Below are 22,500 nucleotides of genomic sequence, written 5' to 3'. Positions count from 1 at the left end.
CTTAGATTTATATTTGTATATTTAATGTAAGATTTATATTTTATTTTATAAAAAAAAATATTTAATTTCAGTTCATGTTCATTTTTTTTAAATGGTTTTAGTACTAGTTTCAGGTAACAATAATAACCTTGGTTCAGATTCGCAACGAAAGTACATTTTGCATTCTCTGTGCTCTGTGTTGTTTCACAAGTTTTCTCCTTTAGATCAATTACTGTCATTGCAAAACAACATTTTGAACAGCAATGACATGGCATATGTGACCCTGGACCACAAAACCAGTCATAAGGTTAAATAGGATAGGACAATATTTGGCCGAGATACAGCTATTTGAAATCAGAAATCTGAGGATGCAAAAAAATCAAAAAGACTGAGAAAATCACCTTTAAAGTTGTCCAAATTAGGTTCTTAACAATGCATATTACAAATCAAAAATTACATTTTGATATGTTTACAGTAGGAATTTTACAAAAAATCTTCATGGAACATGAACTTTACATAATTTCCTAATGATTTTTGGCATAAAAAAAAAAATCAAAAATTTTGACCCATGCAATGTATTTTTGGCTACTGCTACAAATATACCCCAGCGACTTAAGACTGGTTTTGTGGTCCAGGGTCACATATGTCCAAAAAACATGATGCATTTTGCTCCTGTTTTTATTAATACTTTATAATTATTCAAAAAGCCAAAAATAAATGCATAAACCTGACGATTAGTCAATTTTTGTTTTTGCAATGTGGCTATCCCAGCAAAAAAGTACCATTAGTATTTTTAGAAGTACCATATACATGTCAAAGTACCACATTATTGGCATCAGATAACGCTGTACAACAATGTTATATGATTTTCAGTGTGTTTTGTGTTCAGGTGCGCCTCAGCCTCAGCTCTTATGTGCGTGTTTGCGGATATAAAGGATTTTTAAATGCAGGTTACAATAATGTAATCACTGCAGCGCTGCACGGCTGTGAACTTCCTGATTGAAATTAATTCCTGCTTCCTCAGCACATCGGCGGCAGGCGCTCGCTGCTTATTGACACGCAGAAGAGAGAGAGAGAAATATGAGCGAGTCCTCCGCTCCCTGTAGGCTTCTCCACCTTTCAGTCAAATTATACATTAAAGAAGTGTGGACTTCATGTTTTATACATCGAACAGCGGCGGCTGTAATGAAATAACGGCTCTGCTTAGTCAAGCAGTTCCTGTTTGTTTTCTGCTTATGTTTGAGGTCCTGGACAGAACGAGCACTAATGGTCTTATTGTTAGAGCCTCAGGAAGAAGGTCAGTGTTACTCGGCCAAACAAACTCAGCGGCGCATTTTCATTTAGGTGCATGGAAAAACGTTGCATAATAAGTCTGTAGAGTATGTAACACCTTTTACAGCAATGTCAAACTATGTAAAATAGCTAAATATGTAGTTATCTTGTTAGAAAAATAATAGTTAATACTGTTGCTGCTACATGGATTTTTCATAGTTTTTTTTTTTTTTTTTTTTTTTTTCACAAAAAGCCTGTTGAGCTCATCAAGGCTGCATTTATTTGATTAAAAATTCTGTAAAATCAGTAATATTGTGAAATATTATTACAATTTAAAATTGACTGTTGTTTATTTGAATATATTTGTATATGTAATTTATTTTTGTGATCAAAGCTCAATTTCCTGATTCATTAATTCAGTCAGTGTTACATGATCCTTCAGAAAATCTTAATGTTTCCCAACAGTTTCCTCCATATATTACTATTTCTTTTATTTATGCATTCTTTTTATTACACAATCCATCAAAAATGCACTAAATTATTTAAAAATGATAAAACACCATCAAATTACTAAAATTAAAAACTATATTAATTAAAAAGTATATAATTGTATGTAAATGATACTTACATAACTCTGTCATTGATATATGATAATATTTAGTAATGTTTTGAATTTTTGTTATTATTATTTTCAGAAATTATCTTAATTGTTCCTGTTATTTTTAGGTTTTATATTTTTTCTTATGTATTCTTCATTTATTAGATTTTTTTTGCATAACCCTTAAGAAAATATCATTATTTCAATATATAAAATATCAATATTTATAATATTGCCATTTTCCATTTTGATTTATTCTATATTTTAAATAATAACAATTAAAATCAGAAATCATAAAATATAAGACATTTTTTGTATACATAACCCTTGAGAAGGGAAATAAGCATATAAAAAAATATCTCTTTTATTACCATTTTCCAATTATTTATTTATATTTTTAGTATTACATATCCCTTCAGAAAGTAAATAAATATCTTAGAAAATATAAGAAAATATCTCTTTTATTACCATTTTATGTTTTTGATTTATTCTTTATTTTTAATAATAACAGTTAAAATCAGACATCAGAAAATATAAAAAGTAAAACCTAATTTTAAATATTAATTATTAATAATAATAATAATAATAATAATAATAATAAAAAACAATTATTGTACTCATATGCAAAAGATAACCCTGTCATTTATATATGGTAATAGTCAATAATGTTTAGAATTATTATTATTATTATTATTTAGAAATTATCTTAACTGTTACTGTTATTTTTATTTATTTATTTTTCCTTATGTATTCTTTATTTATATTTTTTTTATTACATAACCCTTCAGGAAGGAAATAAATACAAAAGAAAAAAAAAGGAAATATCTGTTGTTTTCTTTATTTTTAATAACAACAATTTAAATCAGAAAACATAAAAAACTAATTCTTAATATTAATTTAAAAAAAAAAAACGAAAAAGACTTTGATGATAATAACTAAAAATACTTAGTAATGTTGTGAATTTTTATTATTATTTTTAGAAATTATCTTAATTTTTCTTTTATGCCAAAAATCATTAGGATATTAAGTAAAGATCATGTTCCATTAAGATATTTTGTAAGTTTCCTATCATAAATATATCAAAACTTTTATATCAATTACTAATTTTTGATTAGTATGCAGAGCTAAGAACTTTTGGACAACTTTTTTTGACAACAAGGAGATTTTCTCAATATTTTGCGCACCCTCAGATTCCAGATTTTCAAATAGTTGTATCAGTTCTCACTTGCAAAGCTAATTTCAGGCATGTGCAAACTTTTAATTGGTGGTGTACACGTTCAGTAACGGCACAGGGATCTAGTAAGCCGAGCCTGGCTCGTGCTTCACATTAAACCCGACTAGTCCTCTTGATCTGACATAAAGAGCTGCAGTCATTTTCCAGCCACAGAGCAGTAAGTGACCGGCTAACGGGTGGCCGCACGTAACGGGGCTAATTGTCCCGCAGCAGACAGAGCTCATTTAACGACATGTTGCGCGCAGTCGCTTTCCAGCAAACTCGCCGCGTAGATGTGTGAACAACTGATCTAATAAGCCTGAGCGTGATCGCTGCGCCGTCTTACCACTCCGCCAGAGAGAATTCAGCAATAATCATAAAAAAAGTAATCACAGACGAGCCCCGGGCATATTCATTTTCACTTACCGCCTTTGTCATTTTCTGCCTCTCTTTCTTTTCCTGTCTTTCTCTAGCGCTGATATTCATGGCCTTTAGCACGCTGTTCAAGCCAAGTCGCATTTGTTTGCATATTATTCACACACTATAGATGCTCAGTGTTGGCTAACCCAGTCATGAGCCGCAGAGAGGGACAAAACACTCGCTAAACACCCGACTGCTAATCACGTTAGCCTGAAATCACTACAGCATGACTATCTTTTGTCTATTTTTGTTTGTTTTTCACAACATTTGACAGTGGTTTATGAAATATGCATTCTGTGGCTGCATTTTCTGCATGAACGGATCATATCGCTTATAAGAGTCATTCATGATGTCTAATAAAACATCACTATTGATAGTGTGCATACATTTTTATGTGATAGAGAACAGAAAAAAAAATGTAAATGTTAATATATTATAAAAAAGTAATGTTTAATATTTTTCTATAATTATTAATATATAATTTATAATTATTATTAATTTTATTTTCATGTATTATTGTTATTTTTATATCATTTATAAATATTTAAAATCTTTTCCTTTTTTGATGCATTCTTTATTTTTAATAATAACAGAAAATAAACAGAACATTTAAAAATAAAACCTCATTTTAAATTATAATACAAATATATATTATTACCATTTTCCATGAAATGATCATATGGCTTTTAAGACTCATTCATGATGTCTAATAAAACCTCACTATTGATAGTGCGCATACTTTATGTAAGTGATATCTAGAGAACAGAAAAAAAATAAATGTTAATATATTAAAAACAATAATGTTTAATATTTTTCTGTTATTATTAATATATCATTTATATTTAATATTCATTTTATTTTCATGTATTTTTTATATTATTTAAAATTGTATAATTAATTTTAGCTTTATACTTAATATTAAGCCACAAATACTTTTTAAAATCTTTTTAACAGCGATAATAATCAGAAATGTTTCTTTAGCAGCAATCAGCATATTAGAATGATTTCTGAAGGATCATGTGACACTTAAGACTAAAGTATTGATGGTGAAAATTCACTTTTGATTACAGAAGTAAATTACATTTTAACAGATATTCACATAGAAACCAGTTATTTTAAATTGTAATATTTCACAATTTTCCTCTTTTATCTCTATCTTTTTATTAATATTTTTTTTTAAATGATCTTAACTGTACTAGTTATTTTTATTTGTACAGTATGTTACATTATTTATTCTTTATGTATTATTTTTATTACTTAACCCTCCAGGGAGGACATACATATAAAAATAGAATATCACTTTTATTTCCATTTTCCATTTTTAATATTTCACAGTTTTCTTGTTTTTGCCGTATTTTTTATTTAATAAATGCAGCCATGCTTAGCAGAGGAGACTTCTTTCAAAAACAGTAAACATATTTTTAAATAATCATATTATTTTTTCGTTGTGCGTTCCAATTAATCTCAATCAAACTGCAGTTGGGTTGTTTTGATTTATTTGATTTTAAGTAAAATTTTGAGATTTCTGAAAATAAAAAAATCTGTTTTTTTCAAATAAACTCTTCATATAATCTTAAATTTCTTTTCAAATGCAATAATGAATAAATTAATGCTATATTTTAACAAATGAAGGTGTTTTAGGTAAACATTCGCAATTAGCCTGTATACATTATTAAGAAATCATATTTGAAATCAAAAGATCTTTGAAATGGGCAAGCAAAAACTTTGAAGTGGATAAAACAATTGGGGGAGGAAATATGCATAGTAATGCATATCTGTGTCATTTAATGCTATTTAATTCAGTTAATAATACATTGATATTTTTTTCCCAAAATGCAGGACTAATTTTATAATAAAAAAAACACTGCCACCTGCACAATTCAGCACAGTGTAGTAAAAATATATTCAAGACAGACGTTTTCTCTCAATATTTAGTTTTTAAGCATCTCATCTTTTTTCGAAGTCTGCCTCTTGTTTGTTTGTAGTAAAGCTATCTGTGAATAATTAAACCAAATGCATCTCTTCCCTTCCTCCAGTTGTGAGAGCCAAAGTAGCGCTTTAAATATTTATGCTTCAGATAGTTTCAGAACTCTTCAGATGCATGCAAAAATAATATGATGCTTGTACATGTTGTGCAACAGATGTCGTACCGTAGTTTTAAAGGAAATGTTCAAAACCCCTTTGAATGATTCACCAATCTGGTTTCTGCCAGTGTCAGATAATAGACACACAAAGCTGGCAGCACCGTCGTATTCAAAAGAGATTTGCATTTCCAGAAGGAAATAACAGTGCAGGCAGCAGGAGAACAATGTCAAAGTTTTGGGTGACTTCAGGTTCCAGCTTTAGTTCTGCATCAGTGCTGCTTTGTAATTACCCTCAATGACACGAATATCCTGACGTCTGGTTGAAGGTACATGTGTTGGTGACATATAGCCTTGTTGTTCAATGACAGCCCGTAAAATGCCTGCGTGTGACAAAAGTGCTGTGAGATGGATGTTTGTGGCGGAGAGATTTGATTGATGGCCGATGGAAAGGTTATGTCACAGGGTTTGAACTCCGGCATTCTGACGTCCGACCTGATTTGATTTGATCTGTGTTGACTGACACGGCTCATCAGCTCTAGAGGAGCCACACTGTCTAAATGCACAAAAAAGACATTGAGGTATTCCAAAATGCATCATGAAGCGGATAGTTCAAGTCAATAGGTTTATATTGCACAGAAGTTTTTGATTTGATTACATAATCTTGCAATGCATTATGACAGGGGTAGTTGTACATTTTGCAATGCAATGTATCATGAACGGGGTAGTTGTACTTTTTGCAATGCAATGTATCATGAAAGGGGTAGTTGTATTTTTTGCAATGCAATGCATCATGAACGGGGTAGTTGTACTTTTTGCAATGCAATGTATCATGAACGGGGTAGTTGTATTTTTTGCAATGCAATGCATCATGAACGGGGTAGTTGTACTTTTTGCAATGCAATGTATCATGAACGGGGTAGTTGTACTTTTTTGCAATGCAATGTATCATGAACGGGGTAGTTGTACTTTTTGCAATGCAATGTATCATGAAAGGGGTAGTTGTATTTTTTGCAATGCAATGCATCATGAACGGGGTAGTTGTACTTTTTGCAATGCAATGCATCATGAACGGGGTAGTTGTATTTTTTGCAATGCAATGCATCATGAACGGGGTAGTTGTATTTTTTGCAATGCAATGCATCGTGAACGGGGTAGTTGTACTTTTTGCAATGCAATGCATCGTGAACGGGGTAGTTGTATTTTTTTCAAAGCAATGCATCGTGAACGGGGTAGTTGTATTTTTTTCAAAGCAATGCATCGTGAACGGGGTAGTTGTATTTTTTTCAAAGCAATGCATCGTGAACGGGGTAGTTGTACTTTTTGCAATGCAATGCATCGTGAACGGGGTAGTTGTACTTTTTGCAACAATGTAACAATATCAGAATCTCACAATACAATAATATCACAATATGAATCCCACAATACAATATTTATTGTGATATAAAAAGAAAGACAAATAAAGATTTGGAAAAAAATTTAAATGTTGTGCATTTTAAAATGAACTTATCTAATGCACCTTGAGAGTTTAAAATTAAGAGCTCCAACCCATGTCCTTAACTAAGAAAACTTAAGTTAGAAAAAAGACTCTTTTTTTTAATTTGTGATATACTGTGTCAGTCTAATTTACATGCGCACTGGTGTTTCAGGAAGCCAAACAAATATAATATAGAATATAATAATAATAATAATAACAACAACAATAACAGTAATAGCTATGTATTGTAAAACACTTGCACTGCAAAATAAATAAACACAAATTTTTGCATAGGTATATTATGTTTGCTTTACACTACAATAGGGAAATTACAACACTTCTTTCTTAATTTATGTATTTGAAAGAGATATTTTGTATTGGACTGCAGTAACATTACCCATTTAAACTTCTAGCTGTCAGCTATTCATACTTCACTTTTAAGCTTTTATTTTGACGGAAACAGCAGTAGAGCTTTTATTTTGAAGGAAACTGAACATAAAGGCGTCTTACTACATCGAAATCTAGTGAAATGCTGTAATCATCTGCCGCAAAAATAAAGCATAACTGGTGGCCGTTGTGATTCTAAACTATTTCATTGCATTTATTCACTGTAAACTGAGCCGTTCTAAGGCGTGGAAAACACCAGAACATAAGCTGATCGCCTCAACAATGTGTGCACTTTGCTTTGAAATATGCAGCGAAAACAGACTTGATGAAGAGATAAAGCCATGTTGCGCTTTAGTTTTTAGTTTTAGTTTTAGGCCCAAAACACGACTTTAAAGACCTTTTATGTTAGAATAAGAAGATTCAATATTTATAGACCTATTGTTTCATATCGTCATGTGTTGCTATGCATCATGAGAGGAGTAGTTATGAAAGCCCATTTCCGCAACTAAAAAATAAATAAATAAAAAAAGGTAATAGTGACTTTTTATCTCACAATTTTGACTTTTTTTCTCTGTTGCAAGTTTACATCCTGCTAATCTGACTTTTTTTTTCAGAGTTGTGTGACATACTCGCAATTGCAGTTTGTATCAAATTTATGTAAAAAAGTCTGAATTATGAGAAAAAAAGTCAATACAACCATTTTTTTTATTTAATAAGCAGTAAAACAATTTTGGGGAAATTTGGTTAAATTTTGCATATACATTTGTATAATTTGTTGGCTTATGAAATGTGACAGTGTCACAGAAAAAAAAAAGTGTCACAGTTCAAGGTTAAAACCTGTTTATTGAATGCAGTAATTTTTTAGCTTTTAATTTGATTACATAATTTTGCTTTTGGTTAAAATCAAGGCCTATGTTGTTGTGGTCCATCTCTGAGCTGATTTAGTTCAGTTCAAGATTTTGATTTGATTTTTTTTTTTTTTTTATTCTCTATGGAATGAACAAGAAAATTACTTCTGGAACCAAGCCACTAAACATTAACTTTTTATTAAAACATATTTAAATGCATAAAAATACATCAACATATTCTGCATGCGTTTTTAGGGAATAGTTCAGTCATATTTTTTATTTGACTACACAATTTTGCAGTGCATCATGAGAAGAGTAGTTGATTTTGTAGTCAAACAAATTAAAGTCACATTCACATGCTTTTTTTTCAAATCAAAGCCTGTATTTTGTCTGAGCTGGTTTGGGTCATTTTAAGGTTAACAACTCTTAAAAGCACCTGTAGAGAAAATGCTGGAAAATTACTTGTTACACAATTTTGCAATGCTTCATGAGATGAGTAGTTGATTCAATTTTGCATATGTTTGGTTTTGGTTTAATTTGTTGGCTAGTTAAACTTGTACTGTACTGTAAGCCTATATTGAGTTATAAGCAGACGCTTAGTGCACAATTTTTTACTAAAATACATTTAAATGCACAAAAAGAGGTCAAAATTTTCTAAAACACATTATGAAGCAAATAGGTAAAAGTCAGTAGGGTTTTACTGCACAGCATTTGTGATTTCATTACATAATTTTGCAATGCATCATGAGAATATTTTGTAGTTGAACCATTTTAACTCGGGTTTGGATCAAAGCCTTATTGTTGTGGTTGATCTCTGAGCTGCTTTGGTTTGTTTTAAAGTTAAAAACTCTTTAGTGACAGATTTGACAGAAAATTCCCAAAGAGAAAATGAATTATTATCATTTTTTTATTTGTTTACATAATTTTACAATGCATCATGAGAGTAGTAGTTGATTTTGTAGTTTTCAATGCTTTCTGATCAAATCAAGCCTTATTTTCATCTTCCACTGCTGAGCTAAAGTCTGTGAATTGACTTGAACCTGGACTCAAACCTCTTTTTATTTGTGATGTCTCAGTCTAATATACATTCAGGAAGCCAAACTAATTTGAATATGTAAGTTTGTCAAGACAAACTTTAGGTTGGCTTGAGAAAGCCTAGCTTGAAAGTTCAAAGCAGCTGTAAAAGCTTTATAGAGATTAGATTAGATAATTAACATGTTGCTATAGCATGATTCTAACATTTTTCCAGCATGTTTAATATGTTTCTAGCATGATTAACAAGTGACTACCATGTCATTAGCAAGTTTCTAGCATGATTAGCAAGTTGCTAGCATGTTTCTTGCATTATTAGCATGTTTCTAGCATGATTAGCAAGTTGCTAGCATGTTTCTACCATTATTAGCAAGTTCCTAGCACATTTCTAACATGTTTCTATACAGTAAGTTGCTAGCATGTTTCTAGCATTATTAGCAAGTTGTTAGCATGTTTCTAGCATTATTAGCAAGTTGTTAGCATGTTTCTAGCATTATTAGCAAGTTGTTAGCATGTTTCTTGCATTATTATCAAGTTGCTAGCACATTTCTAACATGTTTCTATACAGTAAGTTGCTAGGGTGTTTCTAGCATTATTAGCAAGTTGCTAGCACATTTCTAACATGTTTCTATACAGTAAGTTGCTAGGGTGTTTCTAGCATTATTAGCAAGTTGTTAGCATGTTTCTAACATTATTAGCAAGTTCCTAGCACATTTCTAACATGTTTCTATCATGATTAGTAAGTTGCTAGCATGTTTCTTGTATTATTAGCAAGTTTCTAGCATGATTAGCAAGTTGCTAGCATATTTATAGCATGATTAGCAAGTTGTAAGCAAGTTGTTAACATGTTTCTAACACGATTAACATGTTATTAGCATGTTTCTAGCATTATTAGCAAGTTGCTAGCACATTTCTAACATGTTTCTATCATGATTATTAAGTTGCTAGCACGTTTCCTGCATGTTTCTAGTATGATTGGCAAGTTTCTAGCATGTTTCTAGCATAATTAGCAAGTTGCTAGTATGTTTCTACCATTATTAGCAAGTTCCTAGCACATTTCTAACATGTTTCTATACAGTAAGTTGCTAGGGTGTTTCTAGCATTATTAGTAAGTTGCTAGCATGTTTCTTGCATTATATTAGCAAGTTTCTAGCATGATTAGCAAGTTGCTAGCATGTTTATAGCATGATTAGCAAGTTGATAAAATGTTTCTAACACGATTAACATGTTATTAGCATGTTTCTAGCATGTTCAGCAAGTTGCTAGCATGTTTCTACCATTATTAGCAAGTTCCTAGCACATTTCTAACATGTTTCTATCATGATTATTAAGTTGCTAGCACGTTTCCCGCCTGTTTCTTGCATAAATGGCAAGTTTCTAGCATGTTTCCAGCACTATTAGCAAGTTGCTAGCTGATTTCTAACATGTTTCTAGCAATGATTAGCACAATTCTAACATGTTTCCAGCATGATTGGCAAGTTGCTAACTTGTTTATAGCCTGACTAGCAAGTTTCTAGCATGTTTCTAGCAATGATTAGCAATATGCTAGCATGTTTCTAACATGACTAGCATGTTATTTACATGCCATTAGCATTACTGACAAGTTAGCATGTTTCTAGCATGATTAGCATGTCATTAGCATGACTGACAAGTTAGCAGCATGATTAACATGTTTCTAGCATGATTGTAGTTGCTAAGCTTGTCTAGATAGATAACTAGATTATAAATATACGATAGAGTGTAAGTTTAAATGGATGTATTGAAGTATTGAATGAAGTATTTTTATCTTCCACCCCTGAGCTGCTTTAGTTCAGTTCAAGGTTTAAAACTCATGATGGATAATATGGATTTGATGGAGAAAATGAATGAAAAAACACTTCCAGAGCTGAGGCCACTGCAAAACGTAGACAGTAAATGCATAATTTTGACAATAAAGTTTGTATAGATGCATCAAATGACATTGAGGAGGTATAAAATGCATTATGAAGTGAATTTATCAGTAGGTTTATATTGCACAGGAGTTTTGATTCAGTTCAAGGTTTAAAACTCTTCAGTGATGGACTTTTTTTTTTTTTTTAAGAAAATAAATGGAGAAAAATGACATCTGAGGCCGCCGTAAACGTGAACACTGTCTGCAAGGTACAACGCTTTAATAAAGCAGGAGAGACTGTAAGGAAGGATATCAGAGGAAGATATAGCAGGTGTTTCATAGCTGCGAGCGCTTTATTCAAATGGTCACATTCTGAGAAGGGAGGAGAGGAGAAATGGGGCGTTCTGGTCTATTTTAAACAGATTGCCTTTAAATATTCAAAATGAAAATGATTCTGCTTTTACTCGGTGTTAAATTGAATAAAATGGGATTAATATCTAATCCTCCTCTGTGCTTAGATTTGGAGATTTGCTGCGGCTGCTGCAGCGGCGCCTCAATCCATCTGCAGTCTGCTGGCTTTTGATGTCATAAACTTCTGCTTTTTGATGTCTGCTTAAAGGAATAATTCATCCCAACATTACAATACTGTCAGTCATTCGTTAACAGAATATTTAGCAGAATGTCCAGGGGCCAATACCTTAAATGTCTTTAATCCAATCAGTTATACTATCTTTTTCAATCTCTAGTACTTTATTTTAAAAAGTTGTGTCCTGCACTTACTTTCACAGTTTTTATGACTGTAAACAAATTAATAAACTGTATTTTTACATACATTAAGACAAAGTAGTACACAATATAAATGCATATAACAATCATAAAGGTAAGAAACAGGTAAGATTTCAGCACTTATAAAATATGGCATAGTTTATTATGGACTATTTACTTCTTTTTAACTTTATTTATTATTATTATTTGATTTATTTCAAAATAGTACGCAATGTTATAAATGCAAATAACAATCATACAGGTAAGAAACAGGTAAGATTTCAGCACTCAAAAAATATGGCATAGATTATTAAGTAAATTCAAGTCAAGATTATTTATACAGCGCTTTTTACAATTTACTTTTTTGACTGTATTTATTATTATTTATTTATATAATTTGATTTATTTCGTTATTTATCAGCACTCTAAAAAATATGGTATAGTTTATTAACATTTACATTTTTACTTTATTTATTATTATTATTATTATTATTATTATTATTATTATTATTATTTAATTGAACAACTATCAACTATTGTTTTATTTTATTATTTATTAATATTATTTATTTTATTATTTAATAATAATTATTTAGCAATAATGTGCTTATAATCAGAATAATTTGGTCAGTGCAAAAATAATAATATTTATTTATTTAAAAAGTAAGTATATGCAATATATGTTATAAATATATAAATATATTTTTCACAGTTTTTTGTTACAGTACACTGACTAAAATGGTGTTTCCCTCAGAAATTGCATCAAGTTTTGAAGCAAAAAAGTGACTTTATTATTATTAGCCTATATGATTTTTTTTTATTATTTATCAGCACTCAAAAATTATAAAATAGTTAATCAACTATTTTCATATTTTTTATTTATCAATATTATTTATCATTTATTAAAAACATATTAATAAGATGATTAAAACATGTCTAGCTGTTGAACAAGCTATATATATATATATATATATATATATATATATATATATATATATTACAGAAAACCTAACAGTTTCAATTACAGTACAAAAAAAGTAGAACAATTTTCACTCAGAAATTGCATGACGTTTTGAAGCAGAAAAAGTGAAATAATATTTTCTTGTAAAACATACTCTTATCATCTGTTTTTACTTAACACTTAAAAATTGTGTTTTTTTGTAGTTTATTATTAACTATTTACATTTTTACTTTATTATTAGTCTATATAATTTATGTTATTATTTATCAGCACTTATAAATTATAGAATAGTTTATTATCAACTATATTTCCTGTAATCTGTTTTTGCTTTGGAAAAAAAAAAAAAAAAAAAAAAAAAAAAAAAAAAAATATATATATATATATATATATATATATATCATGTGTGACATAGTCAAGCACAACTCAAGAGCATTTTCAGTGTATTTTTAACTTTTTTTCTCTCACACATTTGTTAGGCTATTTTAGAAGAACAGTAAAAAAATAAATAAACTAAAATAAATAATAAATAAAGGTTGCACATATTGAATTCCCAGCCCACTCTTGCTGGATGCTGCAGCTGTATGGGATATGGTGTGTGTGTGTGTGTGTGTGTGTGTGTGTGTGTGTGTGTGTGTGTGTGTGTGTGTGTGTGTGTGTGTGTGTCAGATACGGGTTATAACTGTGAAGAGCTGGATCAAGGCCTGCAAACATGCACTTTTTTTTCTTCCATCTACTTCTGGAGCAATATTTGCACTTGCTAGAATACACAGAAAGCTCAAACACAGTACTATTACACTCCAGACCGCAGCCTTTCCTTATCTCAGACTCAACCCTTTTATGTTTTGGAAATGAAGCTGGACACCCTTACAAAAACACTGCAGGAGCATGGCATCGGATGGTAATGCTGGACTTTGATGTGAATCATATGCATGTACTTTGACCTGACAGGGAAGGTTCTTAGAACTTCAGTTACATTTTTTAAAAGTTACATAAACGAGAACAAGACCTTCTTAAACTAGTGTTTATGGAACGTTCGTAGAGCTTTATTAATATTTAAACAATATTCTTAGGAACATTGTGATGTTATTTTGATGTTATTTGCACTTACTGAACATCCCCATTGTGCTGAGAGAAAATGTTCTTAGAATATTAAAAAATGTTCAAATAACAATTTATTTTGAGTGAAAATAAAGTTAATAGAATATTGTAGGAAACATCTTTAATCTTTAAATAATGTTATAATCAACAAAACTGGAACGTCAAGATCAACTGTTTAATCACAGTATAGTCAGTTGTATCTATGGAATATAAGTTTATGAATTATAAGATGACTGTTCATTTTTACTTCTAAAGTCTGAACATTTAACAGTATTTCCCTGTAAAATTACTTTAAATTAGATGTATTACAGTTTTTTCACTGCATAGTAAAAGAGCTTGTCTTTAACCAGTTAACAGATGTTTACCAAAGCATTTTTTACAGCCTTTACCATTATTATAAACATTTTTAAAGTTTTTTAAATGCCACTATAAAAATCATTTTAGATTATTGGAGTATGTTTTTTTTTTTTTTTTTTTTTTTTTTTTTTAATTAAGAACAAAATAAAATACAAATAAAATAAAATAAACAATGGACAAATAGACAGTGGACAACCAAATACCGCTCTGTTGGAAGCATGCAATAATTAAGTAATGGTAAAATAAAATAAAATGTAAAAAATTAAATAATGATAAAATCAATTAAAATCAATTCAGAAATTATTGTTGGAAGCGTTTTTACTTCTTAAATAAGGGTAAAATAAAATGATACAATAAAAAAAGGAAAATTAAATTAAAATTAAAAATTAAAAATATTTGACATATGGACAACCAACTACCATGTTGTTGGAAGAGTGTAATTTCCTAAATAAGGGTAAAAAAATATAAAAATAAAATAAAATAAAATAAAATAAACAATGGACAACCAACTACCACTTTGTCATTTCTTAAATAAGGGTAAAATAAAATAATAAAATAAAATAAAAATAATACTCAAATAAAATAAAATTTAATAAAATTTAAAAAAGAAATAAAATCGTTGTCGGAAGTGTGATTTCTTTTTAGTAGGGGTAAAATAAAATAAATAAAATAAAATAAAATAAAATAAAATACTTGACAATGGACAACCAACTACCACTTTGTTGGGTGTGTGTCATTTCTTTAATAAGGGTAAAATAAAATAAAATAAATAAAATACTTAACCATGAACAAACAACTACCATTTTTTTGGTTGTGTCATTTCTTAAATAAGGGTAAAATAAAATAAAATAAAATAAAATAAAATAAAATAAAATAAAATAAAATAAAATACTTGACAATGGACAAACAACTATCACTTTGTTGAAATTGTATTCATTTCTTAATAAGGGTAAAATAAAATAAACTTAAAAATAAATAAATAAATAAAAAGTCAACCTTGTTAAAGCACAGGTTGACTGGCCTTTTTTGTAGCAAATAGTTTCCAATTCGTATAAGTCTAATTGTATATGGTCTCCCACTCCTGGAGTGTGTTTTTCTTTTATTCATTCCCAGGAGCAATCGCAGGATGCATAAACCAGGATCTAATGACCTCTTAGTGAATCCGAGGCCGTGCATTAATGCGCTTCCTATTCCTGGTTGAGTGTAAACACAATAAAATAGCATTTGCATTTATATAGTTTTTCAGCAGTGGCATTGCTGGACTCAGGGCGGGCCGTCGGACAGCTTCATGCTGATTATTACCTGTGGAAAATTAAGATAAGTAAGTAATCCCATGAAAGGAAATGGCTTCTGCATCTCCACTCCCAGTTAACAAGAGAAATGCAATCTTACAGTTATGTTTTTAATGCAATGCAGACGCCTTTCAAAGCTATCCTGGAGCGGAGTAGGCATCCGTGATCTTTTGAAGATCGTGTGTTTTTTTTTTTCCTGAAAATGGTCGGGAGTTTATTTGTTGTGCTGAATGGCGATCCGCAGAGTCTGTTTCCTTAATATAGCAGCAAATCTATCTGGCGGTGAGTTTGCCTCCACAGCTCCATTAGGCAAAATAGTGCGCTATAAACAAAACTAAACTTGAAAGAGTGCGCCTAAACGTGTGAGAATATCCTCCGAGTTTTATCCCAGCGTTTGATGTTTGCTTCTGTTCCACGAAACGGATGGAAGGTTAGAGAAAGCGAAAAGCCTTCAGACAGATAGAGATCGGGGTGTTTGGCTTCGGCGAAAGCGCTTCGCTTTAATGATAAAACATTGTCCTTTTCTGTAAGCCCTCATGGGAGGCGGCGTTCGTGACAGAAGACAAACAAGATTCTGACACTTCCCGTTAATTAACCTAATTAGCATAGGCCTATTATGTGGCCGGACAGTATCGTGACAGGCCTCCGTGAAAGACTGCAACGATGACCTTTTGCGGACACCACCAGCTGTCAGCAATTACCTGAGAGCGATCGGCCCCCAATAAAAGCACTCGAGTCCTTCGGCGCCGCTTTACTCTACACATACAGTCACAAAGAGGAAGACTCGTCTCTTTAAAAAAATACATGTATGCTTTTATTCAGCAGAGATGCATTAAACTAATCAAAAGTGACACTAAAGTTGTTTTTGTTTTGTTTTTTTCGTTCATATGCATATTGCTTTTTTGATTTGATATCATTGCATATGCATTACAATCAGTGGTGACTATGTAAAAGCCATTTTTAATTGTTATTTTTTTATTTCAAATAAATGCTTTTATTTTTAAGAATCATGAAAATGATGATATCACAGTTTTTCACACAAATAATAATAATAATAATAATAATAATAAAATAAACAGAACTTCAGAATTTCATTTTAATATTAGTTAGTTTTTGTTGTATCTGACATTTCCAATAAGTGTATAAGTCAAAATGAAAATAAGAAATGATGCCCAATTAGTGATTAATGTTTCTTTAACCAATTTCTTTTTCAATTTCAAATTCTTTAACAAATTTTTATTTTTATTTTTAAAGGCAAACAAAAGACTAAAATAAAATATAATAAAATAAAATAAAATAAAATAAAATTCAATAAAAATGTACATTTTTATTTTATTTTATTTTATTTTATTTATTTATTTTATTTTTTTAAGCAAGTTTTCTTAGTTTCAGGTATAACAACCCAGTTTTCAATAAAAAAATGTTTAGTCTTTTGTTTGCCTTTAAAAAAAAAAAAAAAAAAATTGTTAAAGAAAATGAAACTGAAAAAGAAATTGGTTAAAGAAACATTAATCACACTATCGGTATTAGAAAAGATATATATTTATATATATATATATATATATATATATATATATATATATATATATATATATATATACACACACACATATATATATATATATATATATATATATATACATACATACATATATATATATATATATATATATATATATATTTTTTTTTTTTTTTTTTTCAGTTAATGTTTATTTTATTTTAAGCAAGTTTTCTTAGTTTCATGTGTAAGAACTCAGTTTTCAGCGTTTCTAATAATAAGAAGAAATGTTTGTTTGCCTTTTTAAAAAATATATTATTTATTTTTTTCAGTTTTAGTTATTTTAGTTTATGTTAAACAAAATGAAAATAATAAATAATTAGTTGATCTAGTTGAAATTTTATTTTATTTTTTTATTATTTTATTTTATTTTTCAGTTAATGTTTATTTTATTTCAAGCTAGTTTTCTTAGTTTCAGGTATAAGAACACAATTTTCAACATTAATAATAATAATAAGAAATCAGCATATTAGAATGAAAATAATATTTGAAATAAAATATATTATGATTGAAAACAGCTAATTTAAAAGTCAATAATATTTCACAATATTGCAGTTTATTCATTTATTTTTTGTATACTTCTTTTCCCAATTAGCATTATTTTGAAGCCTTCTGAAGATGCAAGATTTATTTATTTATTTAAAATTGACATAACTATTCACTGACAATGACAAACTCTGACATCTTATCTGCGTCCACGCTCAGATTTTCATACCAACTAGATTTCCGTCTGTTCCTCACACAAAGTTATCTAATTCCTTCACAAGACTTTCATGCTACCTTTCTGGAGCTTGACAGACATGGTCACAGTGAGCTGTTGTTGCAAAAAAAAAAAAAAGAGCTTTGTAGAGATTCCTCCAAAACTCTCCTTTTGTGAGAGAAAGTCGTACAGGTTCGGAGCGACATGAAAACTCATCTTTTAAAAACTGTGTCTTATCTTCGTCTGTCTGCGTTCACCAGGCTTTTCTTGCGAGAAGCTTGCATTTCCCCCTCAGGAATAAGGTCCATTAAACTTTATAGGCTGCGGGCTTTGCTTTAGTTAAAACGTGTGACGAAATGTAAATATGTGCTTTGTATCGAGAGCCAGGAGGCTGTTGAGGCGCGCACAATTGGCTCTGAAAATGCACTGAATACATTTACTTAAAGAACAACTAAACGCTTGCAAGTTGACTCTAATGAGATCCATGAGTGTGCCGTTTTACTTGATGAACTGCTGTCATTGTGAGGCTCAGTCTGATGTTATTGATGTGTTTAACCGCAGGTACGTCGGTGATGAAGGTCATGGCTTCAGACGCTGATGATCCGACCTACGGAAGCAGCGCTCGGATAGTTTACAGCGTCCTGGAAGGAGAACGATTCTTTACTGTTGACCGACAAACCGGTAAGTTGCATAAACAAGTATCATTTTCTATTGAAACATGAATTGGAGACTTCTTTTATTGGTGCATTTGCACCCAAACATCATGGTGAAAGTCTTGCACTATGTTTTCAGCTCACTTTGTTCAGAAATTGTACAAATCAACTCTTCAAGCGAAGACTGGATTTTTTAGACTTCAGTCTTTCTTGAAATCTACTTCTGTTTTTCTTCTTTCTTTTATAGACTGCACTATAATTCAGTGTTGGTTATTTTCCCAGGTGTTTTTAAGTGCAGCAGCTCTTAGTATTGAAAAAAAAAAGCCTTGAAAAAACCCTGTGAGCAATTTAGAAAAACTGCTGTTGAATGAAATTTGTAGTTTGTAGAAATATAGAGTGCAAGCGTATGAAGTAAAAATCAATCAGTGGATAAACTGATTTATAGTTTAACCAAGTTATAGTATGACATCTGCAAGTGATTTTAATGTCAAAAAACTGCTTTATTCCTGATTTAAGATTTAGGTCTTTTTTATTTTTATTTTTTATTTTAAATATTATTATGGAGAAACTGGAAAAGACATACATAGATTTTTTTAAATTATTTTAAATAAAGTTTTTTATTTTTTGTTTTTAAATAAAGTATATGTTAACACCCTTCTCCTCATCAAGGCTGCATTTATATGATCAAAAATGCAATAAAACCAGTGAAATTATGAAATATTATTACTATTTAAAGTAACTGTTTTCTATGTGAATATATTGTAAATGTAATTTATTTTTGTGATCAAGTTTGAATTTTTGAACCATTTCTGATTATGATCAATGTTGAAAACAGGGTTATTATAGCTGAAAATAGAACTAAAACTTTAACCTTAAACTTATAATTATAATATAATATAATATAATATAATATAATATAATATAATATAATATAATATAATATAATATAATATAATATAAACATTTTATTTAAAATAAAACTGAAATAAAGTTAACTAAAATAAAAACTATATAGACTTAAAAAATAAAATACAATAAAATGACAGAAACACATGCAGCAAAACTACTAAAACTGAAATTAAATAAAAATGTAAAAATGTATATATATAATACAAAATATAAATTACTGTCTAAATGATACTGAAATAACAGTTGTGCTGCTTCATATTTTTGTGGAAACAAAACCAGTAAAATTATGATTTTTTTTCTGTTTTACTGTTTTCTATGTGAATATATTGAAACTAAAATTAAATAAATATTAATTTATTTAAATTAATTTATTAACATTTATTTATATATATATATATATATATATATATATATATATATATATATATATATATATATATATATATATAATATAAGCTTCAGTATAATATAAGATAATATAATATAATATATAATATGTCAATTTCATCAACAGCGCTTGTAATAAAATTATAATTGAAACTGAAGTAAGATTAATAAAAAAATCTAAATGCTTTAAGTATGTTTTAATATAATATACAATATAATATAATATCAATTTCATCAACATTTCTCAGTGTAAAACTGAAGTAAAATGAAGATACTTTTTTCCACTGTTCTCTGATGAATAGAAAGGTTAAAAATAACAGCATTTATTTGAAACAAAAAACTCTAACACTATATATGCCTTTAGTGTCATTTTTGATCAGTTTAAAATGTCCTTACTGAATGACCCCAAACTTTTGAGCGATATATAGTGTATAAAATACACATTTTTATTCATAAATGAGTGTGCTTTGAATACTCCAAAAAATATTTCCTTCCTTCCTTAAATAATTATAAAGCATGTTTTTTTCCATCTGGCATGAACTTTAGTTGAGTTTTGCGGCAGAGTAAGTAAACATGGTCCAGCCGCTTCAGATGGACCGTCATCACTGGAATCTCCAGGGAATATCTCAGCTTTTGTTGCCTGCGTTCGTCCCGGGGGAACTAGCACTAAACTTTTAATGATTTCTTTTTTTCGGGCCGGCGGGCACGAGACCCGAGAGCAGCGGATGATAAATGGCCTCGCCTGTGCCACGTTAGCCGCCGGACTTTCTGTACGTTCCTTCCTTCTGATCTGAGAACAGTTAGATGAGCTGGAAGCAGATGAGCTGCATGTTTTGCTCGTGACCTCGTTATTTCCCAAATAAAAACAGCATTAATCCCTGGACGGGGTTTTTAGTCTTTGACACGGGATAAATAATAAGGCTAGTCGAGGAGTTTGATATTAATATCAGTTTATTAGATCCAGTGTTAGTGGCTTGCATTTGAACTACGGCTTCTCATCTCATGCTCTCCAAATCTACAAACCGTTTGATGATGTTCTCATTTGCTTCTGCAATTTTCTCAAATGAGAGGCTTTTCAGCCTCTTGTCGCACTGAAATTACTATGAATATGGAAGAAATGTCCTGCCAGAGGAAGATTTTATTGATCAGATGTTGCTCTTTCATATGGCTTTTTTTAAGAACTCGTCTCTTTTTTTCACCAAGGCTGAATTTATTTGACCAAAAAATGCAGTAAAAACAGTAAAAATATGAAATATTTAATTTAAAGTAACAGTTTTCTGTTTGAATATTATGTTAAAATGTCATTTATTTCTGTGATGCAAAGCTGATTTTTCTGCATCATTACTCCTGTCTTCAGAGTCACATGATCCTTCAGAAATCAATCTAATATGCTGATTTGCTGCTCAAAAAACATTGTATTATAATATATATTTTGCAACTTCCTCAAATGAGAGGCTTTTCAGCGTCTTGTTGTGCTGAAATTACTATGAATATGGAAAAAATGCCCTACGAGAGGAAGATTTTATTGATCAGATGTTGCTCTTTCATAAGGTTTTTTTTTTTTTTTTAAAGAAGTCATCTCTTCTGCTCACCAAGGCTAAATTTATTGACCAAAAATACAGCAAAAATGTGAAATATTATTACAATTTAAAGTAACTGTTTCTGTTTGAATATTATGTTAAAATGTAATTTATTTATTTATTCAAAGCTGAATTTTCAGCATCATTACTCCAGTCTTCAGTGTCACATGATGCTTCAGAAATCAATCTAATATGTTGATTTGCTGCTCAAAAAAACGTAATATTATATTATGTCATATTATATTACTATGTTTTTTCTTTAGGAGAAGCATCTAAGATTTTAGCAAAGTTCTCGATTTAATTTCGTAGTTCTCTAGGAGAAACAAGATATTAAAAAGATCTGATCTGAGTTCATCCTGCTCAGTGTCTGACCATAATCTACCCAGAATGTTTCCTTCGACCGTCTTTCAGCTGGAGTGTTTTGAATGGACACAACTTCAGACTGTACTTGTAATGGATCTGACCTCAGGTCAGCAGCTTTTTGTGGCTGAAGAGTGAAGGAGAGAGTGAAAAGTGACTTCTCTCAGCTCTGGATGCTTAAAAGCACACACGTATCTTTAGCACACAGATGTATTCTGCCACACAAACATTGCCCATGGCTAGTGCTTCCTCACTGGGAATGCAGAACTCCACAGCGGAGAGCAAAAGAAATGTAGATAGAGGCAAAGAACAGAAAGAAACTGACATAGACAGCCAGACGAGCGGCTGTTTGTTGCACAAACCCACAAGGAATGCCACGCATCCGTTTTGTTTTGTGCTTTTGTTTTCCCAAGTAGGTGTTTGACGATGAATGTTCAATGTTGAATGTTGAAGATTTCACAATAGTGCTGTTTGGAGCATGAACACATGTCTGGGTCATATTTCACACCCAGTAGTATATATATTTTTTTATTTATTGTTGTTGTTGTTGCTGCTGTGAGTGTAATATCATTATATATAAAAATCAAGCCTAATAAGTGTCAAAACGAAGAAGTATTGTTTTCTATTATTTTATAGAAAATATTATTGCAATTAAAAAAAGACATCTTGATGGTTTGAAAATATGATGTTGGGGAATGAAATG

General features: G+C 30.1%; 1 protein-coding gene across 1 annotated transcript in view; it reads left to right on the top strand.

Annotated features, from left to right (window-relative positions):
* Positions 1-22,500, top strand: part of LOC141347630 (cadherin-7-like) — a 56,860-nt gene that overhangs the window by 27,098 nt on the left and 7,262 nt on the right. Inside the window, exon 3 of the mRNA XM_073852616.1 lies at positions 18,470-18,589. Coding sequence (XP_073708717.1) covers positions 18,470-18,589 — 120 coding nt within the window. The remainder of the gene's footprint in view (positions 1-18,469; positions 18,590-22,500) is intronic.

This window comes from Garra rufa, chromosome 12 (genome assembly GCF_049309525.1).
Source record: "Garra rufa chromosome 12, GarRuf1.0, whole genome shotgun sequence".
NCBI lineage: Eukaryota > Metazoa > Chordata > Actinopteri > Cypriniformes > Cyprinidae > Garra > Garra rufa.
This window is presented reverse-complemented; position numbering and strand designations above follow the sequence as displayed.